Raw genomic sequence first — 26,246 nt, 5'->3', positions numbered from 1 at the left:
CTGAAATAAAAGATCCCAAAAATGTTTTATACGCACAACAAGCTTATTTCTCTAAAAAGGTTTGCACAAATTTGTTTACATCCCTTTTAGTGAGCATTTCTCCTTTGCCAAGATAATACATCCAATTGACAGGTAGCTGATTCAACAGCATGATCATTACACAGGTGCACCTTGTGCTGGGGACAATACAAGGCCACTCTAAAATGTGTAGTTTTGTCATACAACACAATGACACTGATGTCTCAAGTTGAGGGAGCTTGCAATTGGCATACTGACTGCAGAAATGTCCACCAGTGCTCTTGCTATGGCGTCGTGTGGGTGAGCAGTTTGCTGATGTCAATGTTGTGAACAGAGTGCCCCATGGTGGCGGTGGGGATATGCTATGGGCAGGCATAAGCTACGGACAACAAACACAATTGCATTTTATCGATGGCAATTTGAATGCACAAAGATAGAGTGATGAGATCCTGAGGCCCATTGTCTTGCCATTCATCCACCGCCATCACCTCAAGTTTTAGCATGATATTCCTGGAATCTGAAAATTACCTACTTCTTCCATTGTTTGCATACTCCCCAGACATGTCACCCATTGAGCATGTTTGGGATGCTCTGGATCGACGTGTACGACAGCGTGTTCCAGTTACCACCAATATCCAGAAACTTCGCACAGCCATTGAAGTGGAGTGGGACAACATTCCACAGGCCACAAACAACAGCCTGATCAACTCTATGTGAAGGAGATGTGTCGCGCTGCATGAGGCAAATGGTGGTCACAAGACACTGACTGGTTTTCTGGTCCACACCCCTACCTTTTTTCCCCAAGGTATCTGTGACCTACAGTTGCATGTCTGTATTCCCAGTCATGTGAAATCTGTAGATTAGCCCCTAATGAATTTAATTCCATATATGAACTGTAACTCAGTAAAATCTTTGAAATTGTTGCATGTTGCGTTTGAAAGCTTGTCATTTGAATGCTTGTTGTATTGCCAACATGATTAGCTAAGTTATAAAATGTGATCTTACAGTGTTAGGCGTTCACAAGCAAAGGTTGGAACCGGTTCCCTAACTGAACAGAAAACCAGAAAATAACAATTATTTAAGGAACAGAACCCGAACCGAAAGTGATCTATACTGTTCCGGGAGAGAACTGTCATTTTAAAAGCATGGGAACCGGTTAATAATGTTATTTTACGTTCCGGGCATTTTTTCCCCAGTCCCACAAAAATCTCAACACAGTGCCTATGCAAAGCCCTCACTGTCACTCAGAAACGTATTCCAGTGTCTGCCTGCCAGCTGGAAATCTTTGCCAGTGGGTGCACGTGTAGGCTATCTGCCCCTCCCCTCTGAAGCATACGTTACTGAAGCCTACTGACAACGTTACAAGTGTGGTTCAGAAATTAGGGAGAGATGTTTAATTGGAGAAAAATGTATTACATTTTTCAGTGCTAGTTAAGCATGCAATAGTTATCACGTTTCACATTGGAATGATTAACTACAAAAAGTTAAGATGTGTTTTTAATTCTAGTGCTGTTTTGCACACACAAGCTTGTTAGCTAGCTAACATTTACACAGGAAATGCAGATCAAGCAGAAGCCATATTGATTGTCCCCAGCGAAGCTAATCATCCAAAGGGACTCATTAATGATATGTTGACACAAGATATAATTGAACATTCCTCCTCTCCCTGGGCTGCTCCTGTTGTCCTCATCCCAAAAAAGACTGGTGGTCTGAGATTTTGTGTGGACTATAGGAAGACCAACAATGTCTCCCAGACTGATGTCTAACCTCTTCCCACCATACAAGAGATCCTCGAGTCATTGTCTGGCGCTGTTGTGTTCACAACCCTTGACCTCAATAGTGGCAATTGGCAGGTTGAGATGGACCAGGCTTTTGTCTGTGCTGAGGGCCTGTTTTTTCCTTTAAAGTGATGCCTTTTGGATTAAAAAATGCGCCTGCCACTTTCCAAAGACTGATGGAGATTGCGTTAGGTGAACTCAAAAGGAAGATCTATTTTGTCTAACTGGACAACATAATTATCTACTCCCAGTCCAGAGAACAACACTTTCAAGCTCTTCAAGCAGTGTTGGACAAGCTAAGAGAAGCATAAAGAAGAGTAACTTCTGCTAAACCTCCCTGAAGTTCCTTGGCCATATTATGTCTTCTGACGGCATCCATGTGGATCCTGAAAAGACCAAGGCTGTACAAGACTTCCCTGTGCCAACCACCCTCAAGGCCCTTCAATGGTTCCTTGGGATGGCACCATCGGTTTGTGTCAAACTTCTCCCAGGCAGAACCACAATGCATTGAAGCGAAAAGGAGCAAAATCCCGATGGACGGCAGAGTGCCAGACCTCCTTTGAAACCCTGAAACAACACCTTGTCACAACTCCCATTTTGGGTCATCCCAACTTTGACTGCCATTTTGTTGTTTATACTGATGCAAGTGATGTTGGACTTGGTGCTGTCCTAGTCCAACCGACTGGACTTGGCACTGAAGAAGTGCTAGCGTTCGCCAGTCGGACATTGAATGGAGCAGAACGGAACTACTCCACAACCGAGCAAGAGTGCCTTGCGGTTGTCTGGACTTTGGAAAAGTGGAGGTACTACCTGGAAGGAAGATACTTAACTGTAGTCACTGACCATTCCTCCCTTGTGTGGGTGTTCAAGACCAATAAACCAAGCACCAGACTCATCAGATAGGCTCTACGGTTGCAAGAGTTCTTCTTTGCAGTAGAATACAGGAAAGGAAAGTACAACATTGTTCCAGATGCCTTATCCAGAGCTCCTGCTGGTGGTAACAGTGGCCCTCATCTAACATGTGCTTTCCCGTCTCTGATGAGGCCATATGGAAGGCCCAACAGGATGATCCAGAAGTACAGGCTTTGTACCAGACTATCCTGGAAGATGGAGAAAAGATGGTCAGTCCTACCACAAAGCTGACCATCATTGAAGACAAAGTCTACCGAGTTGTACAGCTACCTCACAGAACATTCTACCAAATGTACATACCTAAACCTCTACCCCTTCAACTGCTGCAACATTTTCATGAAGACCTATTAGCTGGTCATCTGGGCAGGTTCAAAACCTACAAGCGGTTGCAAGCGTTACTTTACTGGTCACATCTGAGCATGGATGTGAAGGCACACATCCGAAACTGTAAGGTTTGTCAAATGTACAAACCAGAAGGCAGAAAGCCTGCTGGCAAGTTGCAGCAAACTGTGGTTACCCAACCTTTAGAAATGTTAGGAGTGGATTTGATGGGTCCATTTCCGAGAAGCTCCAATCAGAATATGTACATGCTTGTTTTTGTTGATTACTATTCCAAGTGCGTGGAGCTCTTTGCCCTTCGTCTGGCCACAGTGAGGACCGTCTCTAACATCCTCACAAAAGAGATCCTGACTCGCTGGGGAGTGCCTGATTGCATCCTGTCTGACCGAGGTTCCCAATTCGTCTCTGATCTCCTTGAGGAGACCTGCCAAAGACGGAACCAGAGAAGTTGACCATGGCCTGTCACCCACAGACCAACCTCAACGAGAGGATTAATCGAACCTTGAAGACAATGGTTGCTTCCTATTTAGGGACCCAGCACAAAGACTGAGGCAAGCACCTTTGAGTTTCGGTTTGCCCTGAATTCTGCTGTGCAAGAGTCCACTGGAGTCACCCCTGCAGAGCTAAACCTGTGTTGTCCCCTCCGAGGACCCTTGAATATGGTGCTACAGCCCCAGCAGGTTACTCCAGACATGCATGCTATGACCAAGTAGTCCATCTCCACAACTTGAGAGCTCTTGTCTCAAAGAACATGATCAAGGCCCGTCTCAAGCAGAAGAGAAATTATGATAAGAAGAGACGAGACATGCAGTTCCGGGTTAGTGATCCGGTGTGGCTTCGCTCTCATCCATTCTCAAAAGCTGAACAATTCTTCTCGGCCAAGCTCGCTCCTAAATGGCAAGGACCATATAGGATTATGGAGCAGATGGGCCCTCTGAACTACAGAGTAGTGAAAGAGGACACAGGTGAAGATATGTGCGTTGTACATGTCTCATGCCTTAAGGCCTGTTACCCCTCAGCTGAGGAATTAGAGGAGATTGAGTGCCGCAAGGTCCTGGATATTCCCAAACCCAGGAGTCTCACGCCTTAAGGCCTGTTGCCCCTCAGCTGAGGAGTGTAACCGCCGCAAAGTCCTGAATATTTTTGTAGAGGAAAGTGATGAGGAGACTTTTCTCAGTTTCCCAGACCAAGATGTGCCTTCCAATAGGGCGCTTCCCCTTTAATTCCCAATTAAATAGCTAGCATCAGCTGCGCAAAAGTGGGTTGTGACAGTGGGGCAAGAGAGGAAGTGTTCTACCCTCAGCTTGGAAGCTCGTTGAGACCCTGTTTGTTTTGTTTGTAGTAAAAAGTGTGCACTGTAGCCGTGTCGCAGGATCAACCAGTATTGGATCTACCTGTGTTTATTGTTAGACTACTGATCTACGTTGGTCGCAGCTGTTTCTTCGTGGTCTTTCACCACTGGAGATCTGTGTGCAGATTGGATTGTCTGACTGACCACAACTTTTTGCATACGGTATTTCATTGGTTTTGGTGTGATGTATAACCATGATGACTTATGTGTTCAGTTCTAGTGAAGACTACAGAGATGTGACACATCATAGTTGTGTTGTAAAAGAGTTGATTGCTATCTGATTGTATTAATGAGACCGTGTTTACCCATCACTTTACGAACGGACAAACATGGCGTGACTAAGGTCACTTGAGTTCACTGTACTCATTTACTGGGCTGGACACTTTTTAGGCCTGAGGTACAGGACTTTTCTTGAGGAACCAGAGCTCATTGTTTGTTATATGTGTGTGATCATTTATTTTGGTAATACAACCAACGCTAAAGAACAGTGGTTTTGAAGTCATTTGTAATGTTTTAAGGGTTTATGAAAAGAGTATTTCCATACTGACTGTTACATGAGTCTTTTGTATTGGTGTAGACTTGAAGGACCAGACGGGACTCATTCCCTTCCAAACAAAAAGGAGAAATCAATATTTTCTCTGGTAGGCACAACCTACCTGGCAACCCTACAAACAACCTCAAGTCAAAGCCGTTACACAACGTTAAACCAGCTCGGAAGTTCAAAGACATTTAAAGTGCCTCCATAGAAGCCACTCCTCCGTAGGTATAATTCTGTGGGCCTAATTCAGATAATGCCTGTCATAAAATGTCCAGCGCTTCAAGGCTTGCTTCCTCCATCCTCTCTCGCGCTCTCCTCACCTGCAAAATGTCAGTTGCATCTCGTGCGCCCTATACTATGACTGGCAGCACAGTGTGTGTTCGTCTTTCATTATGATTAAACCATGCTGTTACGGTAAAATACAATTTGCTCTTAACAACTTTCCTGTACAGACTAAATCGCTTACCCGCTCCTAGAGCAAGGTGCTCTATCCACACTGATTGGTGAAGTAAGAAGAAGAAAAATGGTTTGAGGTTTAAAAAGGAATAGAATGGAACGATATAAACTAGTACTTTTTTCGGGTTCAAACCGGTTCAGAACTTTATTTTGCTGGTTGGAACATTGGAATGGAACAAAACATGTATGGTTCTGTTTAGAACGAAACAATTGGAAAAAAATGTAGGTTCCAACTCCTTTTCACAAGAAAATACACCGCAATTCAGGTGCATGTTCTGCAGCCAATTTTCTTCACAATAGACAAACATAGGCTCATTCCGTTCAGGACAACTCAGGGTGTCGCCACGTCATCTTGTAACTGTACACCAAACATAGTGATCATAAACAATGACACTGTACTGTGCCTTCGGAAAGTATTCAGACCCCTTGACTTTTTCCACACTTTGTTACAGCCTTATTCCCAAAAAAATTATATGATCCTCAGCAATCTACACACAATACCACATAATGACAAAGTGAAAACAGGTTTAGAAATTCAAAGATACCTTATTTACATAAATATTCAGACCCTTGTCTATGAGACACGAAATTGAGCTCATGTGCATCCTATTTCCATTGACCATCCTTGAGATGTTTCTACAACTTGGAGTCCATCTGTGGTAAATTCAATTGATTGGACATTATATGGACAGGTGTGTGCCTTTCCAAATCATGTCCCACAGTTGACAGTGCATGTCAGAGCAAAAACCAAGCCATGAGGTCGAAGGAATTCTCCGTAGAGCTCCGAGACAGGATTGTGTCGAGGCACAGATCTAGGGAAGGGTACCAAAAAAGGGCTGCAGAATTGAAGGTCCCCAAGAACACAGTGACCGCCATTCTTAAATGGAAAAAGTTTGGAACTACCAAGAGACTCTTCCTAGAGCTGGCCTCCCGGGCCAAACTGAGCAATGGGGTGGGAGAAGGGCATTGGTTAGGGAGGTGACCAACAACCTGATGGTCACTCTGACAGAGTTCTAGAGTTGCTCTGTGGAGATGGGAGAACCTTCCAGAAGGACAACCATCTCTGCAGCGCTCTACCAATAAGGCCTTTATGGTAGAGTAGCCAGACGGAAGCCCCACAGTAAAAGACACATGACAGCTCACTTGGAGTTGGCAAAAAGGCACCCAATGACTCGAAGACCATGAGAAACTGGTGTGATGAAACCAAGACTGAACTCTTTGGCCTGAATGCCAAGCGTCACGTCTGGAAGAATCCTGGCACCATCCCTGCGGTGAAGCATGGTGGTGGCAGCATCGTGCTGTGGGGATGTTTTTCAGCGGCAGGGACTGGAAGACTAGTTAGGATCGAGGCAAAGTACAGAGAGATCCTTGATAAAAACCTGCTACAGAGCGCTCAGGACCTCAGACTGGGGCGAAGGTTCACCTTCTAACAGGACAATGACCCTAAGCACATAGCCAAGACAACGCAGGAGTGGCTTCGGGACAAGTCTCTGAATGTCCTTGGCCCAGCCAGAACCCGGACTTGAGCCTGACTGAACATCTCTGGAGAGACCTGAAAATAGCTGTGCAGCAATTCTCCCCATCCAACCTGACAGAGCTTAAGAGGATCTGCAGAGAAGAATGGGAGAAACTCCCCAAATACAGGTGTGCCAAGCTTGTAGCTTGAAGTCAAGGCTGTAATCACTGCCAAGAGTGCTTCAAAGTTAAGGGTCTGAATACTTACGTACATTTTATTTCAGTTTTTTATTTTTAATACATTTGGTAAAATTTCTAAAAAGCTGTTTTTCCTTCGTTATGATGGGGTATTGTGTGTAGATTGAGGGGGGGAAAAAACTATTTAATCAATTTTAGAATAAGGCTGTAAACTAACAAAATGTGTAAAGTCAAGGGGTCTGAATACTTTGACATGAGTTTTATGAAATGGAAATGTTTAGTGCACATTTGGATTCTGGGATGTTTGGCTTGCTTGTATGACATCAAACCGGTATTTATTATAATCCTCAATGTCTCATCTTTCAAATTAGATAGTCCTCTTCATTTAAATAATTTCCGTCACTCAGACAACCACAAATGTGCTGAAGCTACCCAATTATCTAGAGGGATGGGGGCAACTTGGTGTTCCCACGTGGCAGGTTTGGGTACTGACAAGTGCCTAAATTGGAAGTGGCTGTAAGCAGTGGCCGTAAGCAACAAGAAGTTGCCCCCATCCCTCCAGCTAATTGGGTAACTTTTTGTCACGTACGGTGCTCAAGTTTAGAATGTCTGTCAGTCAAAACCCACACAGAGCTGTGAAGCGCAGAGCCTGCGCTCTGCCATCATTTATAGCATGTTACTGTACAGCCACTGCGTTCTGATTTAGGTGCTGATCAGTGCCCAAACCTGCCATTTTCAATTTAAAAAACAATTCTAGGGTTGCAAGCTTGTTAATTTGGGTAAATAAATACAGTACTGTAGTTATTACCATTCTCTTTGCAGTTCTAGCAGAGCCAGTTAAATTCTCTCTGAAACTCTGTTAACTAAAGGCAAAGACGGAACCACAGCAGTTGATGTGATTTCCAGAGTAGATGTAAAAATCCTAAATCCAAATACTTACTTTTGTTTGTGAACCAAATCGTTTGTCTAATTGATTGTTTTATTTTCTTTCAACACTTGCATAGCCGTAAACGTGGGAACGTCAAGTTTATTGAATTCGCAGGGTGGTAACTCTGAGCATGTCTTCTCTCTGTCTCAGACCAGACATTTGCATGTTGTTTAGTTCTAGTAAGCTACATATTCATTGTTGTTCTTTTTTCCACAGAAACGTTGAATAAATAATTGATCCATAAGCCCAACTCTGCAATACCTCATTTGCAGACAAAAAAAACTGAGCCCATTATGGGAGCCTCTTGTTCACAGACTAGCCCAACTATTGCTCACCTAACATGGGGAGGGAAATATGTTAAAATGGTGTGTCATTTCTAAAACTTCTCTTGATTTTGTAGGTTACGTTTCTGTCTATAAACGGGGTCAAGGGCATTAAGTGCACAGAGAGATGGATGCTACCTTGCATTCTGTCCAATGATCTTGCCATTACCACAAACAGGACTGGGGCAGAAAAGCCTGTTTCAAGGACCTTTTCTGAAGTTTGCGCTATTATTCCAGACTATTTGATGTGCTTACAGGTTATTATTGCACTGGTTTTCTCTGCTTTTTCAGTAAATGCATGTGTGTTAGACCACGTGCAATTAAAATGTAACTCAATGTTTTTTCTTTGTGTATAGGAGTCATTGAAGAAAGCCTGTAACCCAGGATGCCATGATTGAGGAGGTCCATATTCAGTTCACTCGTTAACTAAAAGGGGCCTCCAATCCTGAAGGCGGGAGAAGGCAGTGAGCATGGAAGAGGGAGCAGCAGTGAGGGTCAATATCTGGCAGACTGCACTGGCGCATCAAGTCGGACTACCAAACTCAAAGCTAGCTTCTACCGCCAAGTCATAACTGTTCAACAACTGAATCCCGGGCTGCCTACTGCACCCTACCATTTATTGATGCATGTGTAAATAAATATTGTACTACAAATTGTGCTTTCCTGTATTATACTTATGCAACAAACATTATTATATTCTACTGAGCCATTTACTTTATGTACGTATTCTTATATTTAATTATTTCTTGTTGCATTGTCAAGACAGTGTTGGACAGTGCATACCTTGTGTATCCTGTACGACAAATAAAACATTACTATTCTGAACAGTGACTGGAATCACTTTAGTCTACCAGACCAATGCAATAGCCAGCTCTCAATCTGCACTACTAATGTAAATACAGTGTATAGCCTATTTAGTTAACTCCTGTACTGTTCATAATTTGTCTCTATAATTCTATGCATTGTATTCGGTTTTTCCACTCACTGTGTACAGGGGTAAACAATGTTCATGATACTATTTATTAATTTATTTTACCTTACTCTTATTTTAATCTGCATGCCTCTTTTGTACTGTGTTTTATTTTTGTTTAAATTATTTCTAGTATTACTATGTCACTTATTTGATTGTTCCCTTTTCTCGCCATTGAACCTTGTGAGAAGCCTGCAAGTATATGACAATTTTTTTAAATCTGATTTGAATTACTTGTCATGACATGTGGACCAGGACTGGCCCTCGTTATCTGATATAATTTTGCATGCACATCAGTTACAGTAGCCTTTTTCGCAAATATTTATTCAAATGTTCAAATAAACATAAATATGACGCTACAATAAACCTCATGGCTGGATTAGACCTTTTATTTTGTCAAACAGCAGATGATTTCATCCATGGCCGTGTGGTGCCAGCACAACAACCTCTCCCTCAATGTGATCAAGACAAAGGAGATGATTGTGGACTACAGGAAAAAGAGGACCGAGCACACCCCCATTCTCATCCTAAAAATGGTCAGACTTCAGCCACCCTAGTCATAGGCTGCTCTCTCTGCTACTGCACGGCAAGCGTTACCGGAGCGCCAAGTCTAGGTCCAAGAGGCTTCTAAACAGCTTCTAACCCCAAGCCATAAGACTCCTGAACAACTAATCAAATGGCTACCCAGACTATTTGCATTGTCCACCCCCCACCTCCTCTTTTACACCGCTGCTACTCTCTGTTATCTATGCATAGTCACTTTAATAACTCTACCTACATGTACATATTAGCTCAACTAACCGGTACCCCCCTGTATAAAGTCTCACTATTGTTATTTTACTGCTGCTCTTTAATTACTTGTTACTTCTATTTCTTATTCTTATCCATATTTTTTTAACTGCATTGTCTGGTAGGGTCTCGTAAGTAAGCATTTCACTGTAAGGTCTACAGCTGTTGTATTCGGCGCATGTGACTAATAAGATTTGATTGAGACAGTAGATAGTGTTTGCTCATTTGTGAACCTGCCCTAATCCATTCTTTTAAATACAGGCTGTTTGAAGAACAGACTGAAACCAGTAGTAATTGTTCATGTTGTTATGGACTTAAGAGTCTAAAGCTCAAATTATATACAGTCAACAACCATCAGGTTCTGTTCCAACACCCACAGAACCAAATCATCGGAAAGCCCCCACCCCATGGCCCAACTAGCAATTTCGACCAGACCGAATGGTGGTCCAGATGGCACACAAGACCCCTAGAGGGTGAAGTTCTTCCTGACGTCGTGTATTACCTTTAGGTGTTGACGCAATCAGCCCAGCTGGTAATACACTCGTGTCCCCCAGCGACTTGTCCGTACATTAACATCCTCCTATCAGGCTGCAAAAATGCCAGTTTCCTCCTTAACTCAAATTAATGGGGGGGGGGGGGCGGTGGAAAAGATATATAAAAAAAATATATAAGAAATCGGTGAAAATATGCCTACTGTCTTAGTAAAACAATTCCCCACCACCATGTTATGGTGTCTAGCTACTTCTGGACATTGTGTACAGCAGGGGTAAACAACAGACTCGTGTAAGAACCGGATTGGGTGAACGCTGTGCATTTTTTAAATTATTTTATTATTTTTATTTAACCTTTATTTAACTAGGCAAGTCAGTTAAGAACACATTTTTATTTACAATGACAGCCTACCAAAAGGCAAAAGGCCTCCTGCAGGGACAGGGGCTGGGATTAAACATAAAAAATTAAATATAGGACAAAACATACATCACGACGAGACAACACAACACGATAAATAGAGACCTAAAACAACAACATAGCAAGGCAGGAACACATGACAACACAGCACGGTAGCAACACAACATGGTAGCAGCACAAAACATGGTACAAACATTATTGGGCAGACAACAGCACAAAGGGCAAGAAGGTAGAGACAATAATACACCACACAAAGCAGCCACAACTGTCAGTAAGAGTGTCCATGATTAAGTCTTTGAATGAAGAGATTGAGTTAAAACTGTCCAGTTTGCGTGTTTGTTGCAGCTTGTTCCAGTCGCTAGCTGCAGCGAAACTGAAAAGAGGAGCGAACCAGGGATGTGTGTGCTTTGAGGACCTTTAACAGAATGTGACTGTCAGAACAGATGTTTTATGTGGAGGATGAGGGCTGCAATAGATACCTCAGATAGGAGGGAGTGAGGCCTAAGAGGGTTTTATAAATAAGCATCAAAATTGTGTTTTATTAAGACAGTACATTTTCCCAATTTTCAGGGGCAAGCCATTAAAGCTAGTTATGGAGGAAACCGATGCCTTTGCAGCCCGAATGGAGGATGTTATACAGTGAGGGAAAAAAGTATTTCGTCCCCTGCTGATTTTTTACATTTGCCCACTGACAAAGCAATGATCAGTCTATAATTTTAATGGTAGGTTTATTTGAACAGTGAGAGACAGAATAACAACAAAAAAATCCAGAAAAACACATGTCAAAAATGTTATAAATTGATTAGCATTTTAATGAGGGAAATAAGTATTTGACCCCTCTGCAAAACATGACTTAGTACTTTGTGGCAAAACCCTTGTTGGCAATCACAGAGGTCAGACGTTTCTTGTAGTTGGCCACCAGGTTTGCACACATCTCAGGAGGGATTTTGTCCCACTCCTCTTTGCAGATCTTCTCCAAGTCATTAAGGTTTCGAGGCGACATTTGGCAACTCGAACTTTCAGCTCCCTCCACAGATTTTCTATGGGATTAAGGTCTGGAGACTGGCTAGGCCACTCCAGGACCTTAATGTGCTTCTTCTTGAGCCACTCCTTTGTTGACTTGGCCGTGTGTTTTGGGTCATTGTCATGCTGGAATACCCATCCACGACCCATTTTCAATGCCCTGGCTGAGGGAAGGAGGTTCTCACCCAAGATTTGACGGTACATGGCCCCGTCCATCGTCCCTTTGATGCGGTGAAGTTGTCCTGTCCCCTTAGCAGAGAAACACCCCCAAAGCATAATGTTTCCACCTCCATTTTTGACGGTGTTCTTGGGGTCATAGACAGCATTCCTCCTCCTCCAAACACAGCGAGTTAAGTTGATGCCAAAGAGCTCCATTTTGGTCTCATCTGACCACAACACTTTCACCCAGTTGTCCTCTGAATCATTCAGATGTTCATTGGCAAACTTCAGACGGGCATGTATATGTGCTTTCTTGAGCAGGGGGACCTTGTGGGCGCTGCAGGATTTCAGTCCTTCACGGCGTATTGTGTTACCAATTGTTTTCTTGGTGACTATGGTCCCAGCTGCCTTGAGATCATTGACAAGATCCTCCCGTGTAGTTCTGGGCTGATTCCTCACCGTTCTCATGATCATTGCAACTCCACGGGGTGAGATCTTGCATGAAGCCCCAGGCCAAGGGAGATTGACAGTTATTTTGTGTTTCTTCCATTTGCGAATATTCGCACCAACTGTTGTCACCTTCTCACCCAAGCTGCTTGGTGCTGGTCTTGTAGCCCATTCCAGCCTTGTGTAGGTCTACAATCTTGTCCCTGACATCCTTGGAGAGCTCTTTGGTCTTGGCCATGGTGGAGAGTTTGGAATCTGATTGATTGATTGCTTCTGTGGACAGGTGTCTTTTATACAGGTAACAAACTGAGATTAGGAGCACTCCCTTTAAGAGTGTGCTCCTAATCTCAGCTCGTTACCTGTATAAAAGACACCTGGGAGCCAGAAATCTTTCTGATTGAGAGGGGGTCAAATACTTATTTCCCTCATTAAAATGCAAATCTATTTATACATTTTTTTACATTCGTTTTTCTGGATTTTTGTTGTTGTTATTCTGTCTCTCACTGTTCAAATAAACCTACCATTAAAATTATAGACTGATCATTTCTTTGTCAGTGGGCAAATGTACAAAATCAGCAGGGGATCAAATACTTTTTTCCCCTCACTGTATGTACTCGCTGGTCGCGAGTACATACAAAATTCGCCACTGAGCAAATTTCAGGCCTGCTAAGCACAAACGTGAACGTTGTCAAAATTATGTGCAACTTCTGGCTTGCGTTTACTGTGAACACTGAGGCTGTACACGCTTTAAGTTACAGTTTTAGGCCTACATTTGATCATAATGTAGGCCTAACAGAGTGGCCTACCATAAAAAAACAATGAAGAAAAAGACATCCCATAAAATGTTAACATGGAAATAGCTGTTCTATCATTCAGCCTACAGCAGCAGCAAATGTGTGGTGTTCAATGTAGGCCTACATTCCATGAGACTTTTGAACAAAAATGCAGGGCTTGACAACCTGTTTATCCACTTGTCCTTAAGACAAGGTGACTGAAAATGTTCTGTTTGATGCAAGAAACCACTTTACGAAATAAAATTCATTCAGATAAATTATGCTACCCTCTGCCTATTGGCTAATTAGCTTATTCAAGCCTGTCTCAAAATACAACACAGCCCCTTTAAGACATAAAAAGTGCTTTTACGTGACTCGCTTTTCAAAGATGGCCAGAAATGCAAACGTTTTGTGCTCTTGTAGGAAGCAATCACTCCCCCATTGTTGACTAGAAATGAGCTATAACTGGGCTAATAACTCACTAACTAGCAAAGAAACACATGTGCACAGGTGGCAACATGCAGCTCTAGCTTTGAACGCAAAACAAGCACATCTACTCACAGCCGCTCATGCTGTAAACACAGTCCAGTTCAAAGTGAATGGCAGATCCATATATGGCAATGGCTATTTGCATAAAGGCCTACTGCAGCTCTGATTGGTTATGGCGCACCAGTCTGTGTAGAGTACAGGCCTGAGTTGTGCCTGTCAATGCAATCGAATCCTACTCCAATGCGCTCTGCTTACAAGAAAATCTCTTGCACAGTTAGTTTAACATACAGAGTCTTACATAGTTAGTTTTGTTTCGGTATGATACATTGAAAGTGGCTTATAATGCAATGATTTGATAGCAATTCCCACAGTAGAGTGAAACATTGATAGAGTTAACTAAAATGGGAAAACTCTAGAAAGTTGAGTGAAGTTCAATCTCGTGCTTCTCTGCGAGGGCTGATATTTATTCTGAGAGAGGTGAGCTGCGCACAGTTTAGAGGGAACATTGGTTTGGGGTGCATTTCCGGCTACGCTATTTGCATTGGGACACCAAAGACCAGACCAAGTATACTTTTGTCAGTCAAACTAAAATGCCATAACAAAAGCATGTACGTCATTAGTTTATTGCACAAAATGCACACTTTAAATCCATTTATGATAGCCTAATAATCAAGGAGACTGACTTGTTTCCAAATCTTCACATTTTTACTTTCGCTGGTCTTCTAACAACATGCGGGATTGAACAGCCAATAACCAAACAGTGATTCGGGGAGACCGGGGCGGTTGTGTTTCATAGGTTGGTTTTCACAGTACTTAGTCTGTTCTTCCCAATCTAGAGAGTGCTGTGTAGCCTAATAATTGTTTGATTCAAATGTATGACTACTTTGCAGGAGGTCATCCACCTACTCAATTCATATCTCAAAACATTGAGGTGAGGGGAATTTGTGAGTTTTTATAAGAGATGAAAGTAAAGAAAACATGTCTTGGTATTTTCATTGTTTGAATTATGGGAGTAGGATATCGACACTGAACAAAAATATAAACTCAACATGCAACAATTTCAAAGATTTTACTGAGTTACAGTTCATATAAGGAAATCAGTTAATTGATATGTCTTAGGCCCTAATCTATGGATTTCACATGACTGGGAATACAGATATACATCTGTTGGTCAAAGATACAAACACACAAAAGAAGGTAGGGGCGTGGATCAGAAAACCAGTCAGTATCTGGTATGACATATCCTTCGCATAGTTTATCAGGCTGTTGATTGTTGGCTGTGGAATGTTGTCCCACTCCTCTTCAATGGCTGTGCAAAGTTGCTGGATATTTGCGAGGACTGGAACACGCTGTCGTACACCGATCCAGAGCATCCCAAACATTCTCAATGGGTGACATGTCTGGTGAGTATGCAAGCCATGCAAGAACTGGGACATTTTCAGCTTCTGGTAATTGTGTATAGATCCTTGAGACATTATCATGCTGAAACATGAGGTGTTGGTGTCCCGGTGAATGGCACGACAATGGGCTCAGGATCTCATCACGGTATCTCTGTGCATTCAAATTGCCATCGATAAAATGCAATTGTGTTCATTGTCCATAGCTTATGCCTGCCCATACCATAACCCCACCGCCACCATGGGCACTCTGTTCACAACATTGACATCAGCAAACAGCTCACCGATACAACACCCTACAAGCTGTCTGCCATCTGCCCGGTAGAGTTGAAACTGGGATTCATCCGTGAAGACCACACTTCTCTAGCGTGCCAGTGGCAATTGAAGGTGAGCATTTGCCCTCTGAAGTCGGTCACGACGTTCAAGACCCTGGTGAGGATGACAAACATGCAGATGACTTTCCCTGAGATGGTGTCTTGACAGTTTGTGCAGAAATTCTTCAGTTGTGCAAACCCATATTTTCATCAGCTGTCCGGGTGGCGTGAAGAAGCCGGTTGTGGAGGTGATGGGCTGGTGTGGTTACACGTTGTCTGTGGTTGTGAGTCCAGTTGGACATACTGCCAAATTCTTGAAAATTACATTGGTGTCGGCTTATGGTAGAGAAATTAACCAAATATTCTCTGGCAACAACTCTGGTGGACATTCTTGCAGTCAGCATGCCATTTGTACACTCCCTCAAAACTTGAGACATCTGTGAGATTGTGTTGTGACACAAAACTGCACATTTTAGTGGCCTTTTATTGTCCCCACCACAAGGTGCTACTGTGCAATTAATGACCCTGCTGTTTAATCAGCTGCACACCTGTTGGATAGATTATCTTGGCAAAGGAGAAATGGTCACTAACAGCGATGTAAACAAGTTTGTGCACAACATTGAAATCTCCTTCGATCAACACTGGCCGTCATAATCGCTCCAAAATAAGTAAATGGAACACAAATAACACTAGTTTTACTAGTGATGGATATTTATTTAATGAAGTCAGTCATATTGAGCAGCCACATGAGGCAAATTGAAATCCATTTCAGGGGGGTGTCTCACCTGTGTCCAGGTCACGGTCAATGCTGTCCTGCGAGACACTGTGCAGCCGCCTCATGTAGTCATCGCTGTACCAAACACGGAGCTTCTCTCCTGTCGACAACTGTCGGCACACACGGAAGTATATGTGCTCTCCATGCTGGAACGCAGTCAGGTTCCTCTCATTCTCATCCGACGAATTCCGTATATACCTGTAATATATGAACAAAAACCATAAATATCTGTCAGTCGCATTAGGTCTTAATACAACATAGGTTGTAGCATAAACATGTTTAAAGCAATGGACATACAGTAAACAGGTTAAATTATACCTGATCTTCACACACTTCATTTAGGATGTCCTCTCACATTCTTTGAATGCTCAACACTAATGTCAAAGATTCACGGCTGATGAAGTTCATCGGTTTCTGTTCAATTCTAATCTCAAAACTGAGAGGCTTATTGATGATCAACATTATTACTAAATTGTACCTCATCCAGTTAGCTTTAGTTTCATCACTGCCATCAATGGATTTGTATGTGTTGTTTTCATCGACGATCTAAGAGAATTGAGAATAAGGATGAAAAATACCAGCAATAGCAGAATGGTGTGGTGTTTAGAAAATGGAGGACAGCTCAAGGATGAGATACGTTCCCTGGAGAAAGATCCCTGACCCTTTTAAGCCTTTTTCACGCTGATATGGCTACAAATGTATAACATACAAACAGTTGGGTTAGGACCATTGGTTAAACATTTATAATTAATAAATAAACACGAATTAAATTAATAAGCCATTATAAATGCGTATAAATGTTGACAAATAATGAAATACGTATTTATAAACAGTTCAGGAAAAGTCCTTGATAATGCTCAACTCACTATCCATGAGAAAAACCCTGCGGAATAGTCTTTTGACACCAGCTCCCCCTGATATGGGCCAAAGAGCGCCCCCTTGGGGATGCCCGCATCTATGCAGCACACATCCACCTCCTCCTCCTGGACGATCTCTATTCCAGAGGGCACCGTGAGGGCTGCCCGGTTGGGCACCCCCAGTGCCACTGATGTGTCTGGCACAAAGACTGGAGGACCATGGGTGGGGCATTCCTCCAAGAAATACTCCTTGCACTCCTCACAGACTGTAGAATTTTTTTGGACATTGGTCAGTTTTTGATGGTAGTACACACCAATGTTCAGCATGAGAATTGTTAGAAAGATGATGATACTTACACCAGAAGTCTACTTTTTGGTGACTCTCACTGGCACCGTGATCAACCTTGAGTTTATTGCTTGGGTCCTCTGACTCACACTCGTCTTTGATTAGGCTGTGGTAAGAAATCACATACAATACATGATCAATTGATACCCTACATGGGCTTGTAATGCTTATCTTCAATACAGCATGCAAAGAACAATGCAACACTGCATAGAAGTCAACATGCGCATGCCCAAATAGTTCATAATTATCCTTAATAATAGCCTACAGTGGCAAGAAAAAGTATGTGAACCCTTTGAAATTACCTGGATTTCTGTATAAATTGGTCATAAAATTTGACCTGATCTTCCTATAAATCACCACAATAGACAAACACAGTATGCTTAAACTAATAACACACAAACAATTATACGTTTTCATGTCTTTATTGAACACACTGTGTAAACATTCACAGTGCAGGGTGGAAAAAATATGTGAACCCTTGGATTTAATAACTGGTTGACCATCCTTTGGCAGCAACAACCTCAACCAAACGTTTTCTGTAGTTACGGATCAGACCTGCACAACGGTCAGGAGGACCATTCCTCTTTACAAAACTGTTTCAGTTCAGCAATATTCTTGGGATGTCTGGTGTGAACCGCTCTCGAGGTCATGCCACAGCATTTTAAATTGGGTTGAGGTCGGGACTCTGACTGGTCCACTCCAGAAGGCGTATTTTCTTCTGTTGAAGCCATTCTGTTGTTGATTTACTTCTGTGTTTTGGGTCGTTGTCCTGCTGCATCACCCAACTTCTGTTGAGCTTCAATTGGCGGACAGGTAGCCTAACATTCTCCTGCAAAATGTCTTGATAAACATGGGAATTAATTTTTCCGTCAATGATATCAAACTGTTCAGGCCCTGAGGCAGCAAAGCAGCCCAAACCATGATGCACCATATTTTACAGTTGGGATGAGGTTCTGATGTAGGTATGCTGCGCCTTTTTTTCTCCACACAGTGTTGTGTGTTCCTTCCAAACAACTCAGCTTTAGTTTAATCAGTCCACAGAATATTTTGCCAGTAGTGCTGTGGAACATCCAGGTGCTCTTTTGCGAACTTCACACGTGGAGCAATGTTTTTTTTGGACAGCAGTGACTTCTTCCGTGGCGTACTCCCATGAACACCATTCTTGTTAAGTGTTTTACATATCGTAGACTCGTCAACAGAGATGTTAGCATGTTCCAGAGATTTCTGTAAGTCTTTAGCTGACACTCTAGGATTCTTCTTAACCTCAATGACATTCTGTGCTGTGTTCTTGCAGTCATCTTTGCAGGATGGCCACGCCTAGGGAGAGTAGCAACAGTGCTGAACTTTCTCAATTTATAGACTATTTGTCTTACTGTGGACTGATGAACATCAAGGCTTTTTGAGATCCTTTTGTAACCCTTTCCAGCTTCATGCAAATCAACAATTCTTAAACTTAGGTCTTCTGAGATCTCTTTAGTTTGAGACATGGTTCACATCAAGCAATGCTTCATGTAAATAGCAAACTCAGATTTTGTAAGTGTTTTTTATATTGCAGGGCAGCTCTAACCAACATCTCCAATCTCATCTCATTGATTGGACTCCAGGTTAGCTGAGTCCTGACTCCAATTAGCTTTTGGAAAAGTCATTAGCCTAGCGGTTCACATACTTTTTCCAACCTACACCGTGAATGTTTAAATTATGCATTAAATAATGACAAGAAAAATACAATAATTGGTGTGTTATTTGTTTAAGCACACTGTGTCTGTCTATTGTTGTGACATAGAGGAATTTATGTAGAAATCCAGGCTATTCCAAAGGGTTCACATACTTTTCTTGTAACTGTATATGTTGGAGTTCAGGCTTTATTTGAAAAGTTTAAATAGGAAATTGCATGAATGTTGACCAAAAAGGCTTTGCAGTCAATCATATTTCATGGCTTTTAGAATGGGCTCACAGACCTTGAATTTTCACTCACATCTGTCCCCCAGTATTAGTTGTGAGATGATGTTATTGAAGCAATACAGACCATGTGGTAAATAATTGGTTTCTCTCTTTTCATTGTCAGTGTCCTTTTTTTAGCATGATGATATTTGTAACATCCATAATGGTTGTGGATGTGATTGGACGAAGAATTGTTCTTTAATGAGTCAGACAGAAGGATATACTCCAAACACCCGAAAAGGCCCTTATCCCTGTCATTTGCTAGAGAAAGAAACAGATTTCGCGGAAAGAGATCGAGGTGCCTTGTGAGGATCAGGTGACGAGTGGCTAATCTGTCTTCCGTACTGTTAGCCAACATTCAATCACTGGAAAATAAATGGGACGAACTGATAGTGCGTATATCCTACCAACGGGACATTAAAAACTTTAATATCTTATGTTTCACCGAGTCGTGGCTGGACAATGACATTAATAACACACAGCTGGTGGGTTATACACTGTCGGCAGGATAGCACCGCAGCCTCTGGTAAGACACGGGGTGGCAGCCTATGTATATTTGTAAACAATAGCTGGTGCACGATATCTAAGGAAGTCTCGAGGTTTTGCTCGCCTGAGGTAGAGTATGTCATGATAAGCTGTAGACCACACTATCTACCTAGATAGTTTTCATCTGTATTTTTCGTAGCTGTCTACATACCACCACAGACCAATGAGTGCGGTTTTAGTGCCAGCAATGAGCCGTATACAATGAGCCATAAGCAAACAGGCGCTCCTAGTGGCCGGGGACTTTAATGCAGGGAAACTTAAATCAGTTTTACCTAATTTCTATCAGCATGTTAAATGTGCAATCAGAGGAGGAAAAAAATTCTCTAGACCACCATTACTCCACACACAGAGACGCATACAAAGCTCTCCCTCTCTCTCCATGTGGCAAATCTGACCATAAAATTCTATCCTCCGGATTCCTGCTTACAAGCAAAAATTAAAGCAGGAAGTGACTCAGTTTATAAAAAAAGTGGTCAGATGAAGCAGATGCTAAACTACGGGACTGTTTTTCTAGCACAGACTGGAAAATGTTCGGGGATTCTTCCGATGGCATTGAGGAGTACACCACATCAGTCACTGGCTTCATCAATAAGTGCATCAATAACGTCGTCCCCACAGTGACTGTACGTACATACCCCAACCAGAAACCATGTTTTACAGGCAACATCCGCACTGAGCTAAAGGGTAGAGCTGCCGCTTTCAAGGAGCGGGACTCTAACCCGGAAGCTTAAAAGAAATCCCACTATGCCCCCCGACAAACCATCAAACAGGCAAAGGGTCAATACAGGACTAAGATCGAATCGTACTACACCGGCTCCGACGCTTGTCGGATGTGACAGGGCTTGCAAACTATTACAGATTACAAAGGGAAGCACACCCGAGAGCTGCCCAGTGACACGAGCCTACCAGACGAGCTAAATAACTTCTATGCTTGCTGCGAGGGAACTAACACTGAAACATGCATTAGAGCATCAGCTGTTCCGGATGACTGTGTGATCACGCTCTCCGCAGCCGATGTGAGTAAGACCTTTAAACAGGTCAACATTCACAAAGCCGCAGGGCCAGACGGATTAACAGGATGTGTACTCCGAGCATGCGCTGACCAACTGGCAAGTGTCTTCACTGTCTGAATCTGTAATACCTACATGTTTCAAGGAGACCACCATAGTCCCTGTGCCCAAGAAGACTTATGTAGCTTGCCTAAATGACTACCGACCCGTAGCACTAACGTCTGTAGAAATGAAATGCTTTGAAAGGCTGGTCATGGCTCACATCAACACCATTATCCCAGAAACCCTAGACCCACTCCACACTGCCCTTTCACACTTGGACAAAAGGAACACCTATGTGAGAATGCTGTTCATTGACTACAGCACAGCGTTCAACACCATAGTACCCTCAAAGCTCATCACTAAGCTAACGACCCTGGGACTAAACACCTCCCTCTGCAACTGGATCCTGAACTACCTGACGGGCCACCACCAGGTGGTAAGGGTAGGTAACATCACATCTGCCACGCTGATCCTCAACACGTGGGCCTCTCAAGGGCGTGTGCTCAGTACCCTCCTTTACTCCATGTTCACTCATGACTGCACGGCCAGGCATGACTTCAACACCATCATTAACCTGTTTAGGATAGGGGGCAGTATTTTCACGGCCGGATGAAAAACGTACCCAATTTAAACAGGTTACTACTCTGGCCCAGAAACTAGAATATGCATATTATTAGTAGATTTGGATAGGAAACACTCTGAAGTTTCTAAAACTGTTTGAATGGTGTCTGTGAGTATAACATTTACATTACATTTACGTCATTTAGCAGACGCTCTTATCCAGAGTGATTTACAAATTGGTGCATTCACCTCATAACAGAACTCATATGGCAGGCAAAAACCTGAGAAAATTCCAAGCAGGAAGTGGCCTGTCTGAGAATTTGTAGTTCTTCTTTTGATTCTCTATCGAAACTACAGCATCTGTGGGGTTACATTGCACTTTCTAAGGCTTCCATTGGCTGTCTAAAGCCTCCAGAAAGCGAATTGAGGCATCTCCTGTCTCTGGGCAGAGTATAGTAGCTCAGTTTCTCAGTGGTCTGCCTGGGGACAAAGAGATTGGATATGCGCAATCACACGAGCACTCTGTTTTTTCTTTTCGTCTTTGAATGAATACACTATTGTCCGGTTGGAATATTATCGCTATTTTACGAGAAAAATCCCCCATAAAAATTGATTTTAAACAGCGTTTGACATGCTTCTAAGTACAGTAATGGAACATTTAGATTTTTTTTGTCTCAAAATGCACTCGAGTGTTACCCTTTGTGGATAGTGACCTGAACGCACAAACAAAACGGAGGTATTTGGACATAACTATGGATTATTTGGAACAAAAACAACATTTCTTGTGGAAGTAGCAGTCCTGGGAGGGCATTCTGACGAAGATCAGCAAAGGTAATACAATATTTCTAATACTAATTCTGAGTTTAGTGTGCCCCGAACTTGGCAGGTGTCAAAATAACTAGCCGTGATGGCTGAGCTATGTACTCAGAATATTGAAAAATGTGCTTTCGCCGAAAAGCTATTTTAAAATCTGACATCGCGATTGCATAAAGGAGTTCTGTATCTATAATTCTTAAAATAATTGTTATGTATTTTGTCAACGTTTATGATGAGTAATTTTGTAAATTCACCGGAAGTTTTTGGTGGGAATGCATGTTCTGAACATCACACGCCAATGTAAAAAGCTGTTTTTGGATATAAATATGAACTTGATTGAACAAAACATACATGTATTGTATAACATAATGTCCTAGGAGTGTCATCTGATGAAGATCATCAAAGGTTAGTGCTTCATTTAGCTGTGTTTTGGGTTTTTGTGACATATATGCTTGCTTGGAAAATGGCTGTGTGATTATTTTGGTCTATGTACTCTCCTAACATAATCTAATGTTTTGCTTTCGCTGTAAAGCTTTTTTGAAATCGGACAATGTGGTTAGATTAACGAGAGTCTGATCTTTAAAATGGTGTAAAATAGTCGTATGTTTGAAAAATTGAAATTATTGCATTTTTGAGGTTTTTGTATTTCGCGCCACACTGTTCCATTGGATATTGGCTAGCGGAACATCTGTCCTCAACAGGTTTTAAGTTTGCCGATGACACAACAGGTCGGCCTGATCACCGACAATTATGAGACAGCCTATAGGGAGGTGGTCAGAGTCCTGACCCTGTGGTGCAAGGACAACAACCTCTCCCTCAACGTGATCAAGACAAAGGAAATGATTGTAGACTACAGAAAAAGAAGGACCGAGCACGCCCCCATTCTCATCGACGGGGCTGCAGTGGAGCAGGTTGAGAACTTCTAGTTCCTTGGCGTCCACATCACCAACAGACTAACATGGTCTAAGCACACCAAGACAGTCGTGAAGAGGGCACGACAAAACCTATTCCCCCTCAGTAGACTGAAAAGATTTGGCATGGGTCCTCAGATCCTCAAAAGGTTCCACAGCTGCACCATAGAGAGCATCTTGATGGGTTGCATCGCTGCCTGGTATGGCAAGTGCTCGGCCTCCGACCGCAAGGCACAACAGAAGATTGAAAACTAACTGCACTTCGTTTTGTTTTACCTTTTTTTCAATTTACATTTCTTTGTATACATCCATAAAAAAATATGCCAGTTGATTTATGATTTCGACTGGCTGAGAAATGCTGCCTGCCTGTCTGTCTCGTCCCAATTCCCTGACACGTTTATGGGACAGCTGGAGATCAAATTTGAATATTGAAACAATGTTGCAAAGTCGGAGAGACAGACCGCAATGTTTATACAAATCTCTGCTGTTGAAAAATAAATGTTAGTCTAAAAAAAATGTGAGATAATGTCTAAATGCTTTTTATAGTGGAGATCAAGTTTATAAATTGCCTGGCTTGGCTGATGAGAAAGTGGATTGCACAGTCAGATGGAACAGAGTAAATAGGCATTTTAACATAATAGATTTAACCGGTGGTAACTTGTAGAAAAGACACCATCTGGAATGCAGTTAACTAATCAGCATTCAGGATTAGACCCACTCGTTGTATAATAACTGTTATAAACTGGGTGGTTCGAGCCCTGAATGCTGATTGGCTGAAAGTCGTGGTATATCAGACCGTATACCATGGGTATGACAAAACATTTATTTTCACTGCTCTAATTACGTTGGTAACCAGTTTATAATAGCAATAAGGCACCTCGGGGTTTTGTGATATATGGCCAATATACCACGGTTAAGGGCAGTGTCCTAGCACTTTGCGTTGCATTGTGCCTAAGAACAGCCTTTAGCAGTGGTATATTGGCCATATACCACACCACCTTGGGCCTTATTGCTTAATTATATCATGAATACTTTTAGACGCATACAGAGCCAAGTTAAACAACTACAACTTACTTTGTGTTAACACATCCCATGCACATACCTCTACCCGATAACACAGTCAGACTCAGGGCAATATTTATACCCTTGCGGGAGCATGCAACAGAACTATCTGACCAGTGCAGGGCTAGCTATGAGCATCTGACCAATCACAGAATGCGTGATTAGTGCATGGACAGAGTGTGGGGTTCATGGGGAGAGTCTGATTGGCTGAAGCCACGAGTGATCGATATCTCTCACGCGAGGAGGCTAGACTACATGGCGTTAGCCAGATATAAACACCACCACACATGCTGAAAATTATTCCCACAGCACCCTCGGCAGGGGAATTATGTAACAGCCACCCTTAAATATGTATGCAGCATATTTACAAAAATAAAGAATTCCCCTGCTGGAATGTCAGTAGTGCTGGTCCCCGCCACCATGTGTAGTTACCCCATGCAGCCACTCCATCAGCTGCAGGTCAGGTGCAGCCAGGGGACAGAGGGCTTAAGATGTCCATGCGGATAGCACAGAAGTAGGGGCAGCCCACTGTAACAAGTCAGGTGCCGGGCAATAGGGGCTCCCTGATAGAGGCGAGCCAAGTCCCCAGAGAAATTAGAAACATGGTCTGAGATTAAACAAAGAATGGTCGGATGAAACCAAGATTAAACTCTTTGGCCTAAATGCCAAGCGTCACGTCTGGAGGAAACCTTGCACCATCCCTACGGTGGTGGCATAACCTTGCTGTGGGGATGTTTTTCTGCGGCAGGGATTGGGAGACTAGTCAGCATCGAGGCAAAGATGAATGGAGCAAAGTACAGAGAGATTCTTGATGAAAACCTGCTCCAGAGCTGTCAGGACCTCAGACTGGGGTGAAGGTTCACCTTCCAACAGGACAACAACCCTAAGCACACAGCCAAGACAACGCAGGTGTGGCTTCGGGAACATCACTGGAGAGACCTGAAAAAGCTGTGCAGCAACGCTCCCCATCCAACCTGACAGAGCTTGAGATGATCTGCAGAGAAGAATGGGAAAACCTCCCCAAAAAACGGTGTGCCAAGCTTGTAGCGTTTCACCCAAAAATAATCAATGCTGTAATCGCTGCAAAGGTGCTTCAACAAAGTACTGAGTAAAGTGTCTGAATACTTATTTAATATTTCCGTTTTTTATTTTTAATAAATTAGTAAAAAATGTGAAAAACCTATTTTTGCTTTGTCATTATGAGGTATTGTGTGTAGATTGGTGAGAGGAAAAAACTATAATCAATTTTAGAATAAGGCTGTAACCTAACAAAATGAGGAATAAGTCAAGGGGTCTGAATACTTTCTGAAGGCACTGAATATTACATTTAATTCATTTATGATTTATAACAGGAAAGACGACGAAACGTGCAACGTTTCGCTTTCAATAAAACCTGTCATGTTGGTATAAGAACATTCTACTTTATTTTATTACAACTTTGCAGGCTAAGTTATATTCTGTTAAGATTAATTACAATAATCTAAATGTGATTTTGAGCACGGTGGGTGGACGTCCTAAAGCGTTATGTACCCAATGCATATGGATGTCCGGTAAATTTCGCAAAATCTCCGGAAAATTTAAATCTTGCCGGTCAATTTTCAGAAATCCTGGTGCGGCAGTGGTTCCCCCACAGAGGCGGGCTGTGCCTCAGCAGAGGAGAGGCCTGGTGGCGTCGGTTCCCCAACGGAGGTCTGGTTTGTCCCCCACAGTCACGTCAGGGGTTGAGAACAGTGGCAGCACGACCAGGACTGGAGCTGGGCCTAGGTCAGGGCAGGGCCGATGATCAGAAGTAACAGCAGACCGGTTCGGTGCT

At 42.7% G+C, this 26,246-nt stretch overlaps 1 protein-coding gene across 3 annotated transcripts in view; it reads right to left on the bottom strand.

Annotated features, from left to right (window-relative positions):
* LOC106573033 (zinc finger protein 862) overlaps positions 1-26,246 on the bottom strand; it is a 35,195-nt gene that overhangs the window by 4,569 nt on the left and 4,380 nt on the right. For all 3 annotated transcript variants that reach the window (XM_014147649.3, XM_014147654.3, XM_082962456.1), the window contains 4 exons: positions 17,556-17,650; positions 17,208-17,464; positions 16,820-16,887; positions 16,352-16,539 (listed from right to left, as the gene is read on the bottom strand). In XM_014147649.3, the coding sequence (XP_014003124.2) occupies positions 16,352-16,539; positions 16,820-16,887; positions 17,208-17,464; positions 17,556-17,650 (608 nt within the window). The remainder of the gene's footprint in view (positions 1-16,351; positions 16,540-16,819; positions 16,888-17,207; positions 17,465-17,555; positions 17,651-26,246) is intronic.

Source organism: Salmo salar, chromosome 16, assembly GCF_965601325.2.
Source record: "Salmo salar chromosome 16, fSalSal1, whole genome shotgun sequence".
In the NCBI taxonomy this organism is placed as follows: Eukaryota; Metazoa; Chordata; class Actinopteri; order Salmoniformes; family Salmonidae; genus Salmo; species Salmo salar.
The sequence above is the reverse complement of the archived record's forward strand: the minus strand, read 5'-3'. Positions and strand labels throughout refer to the sequence as shown.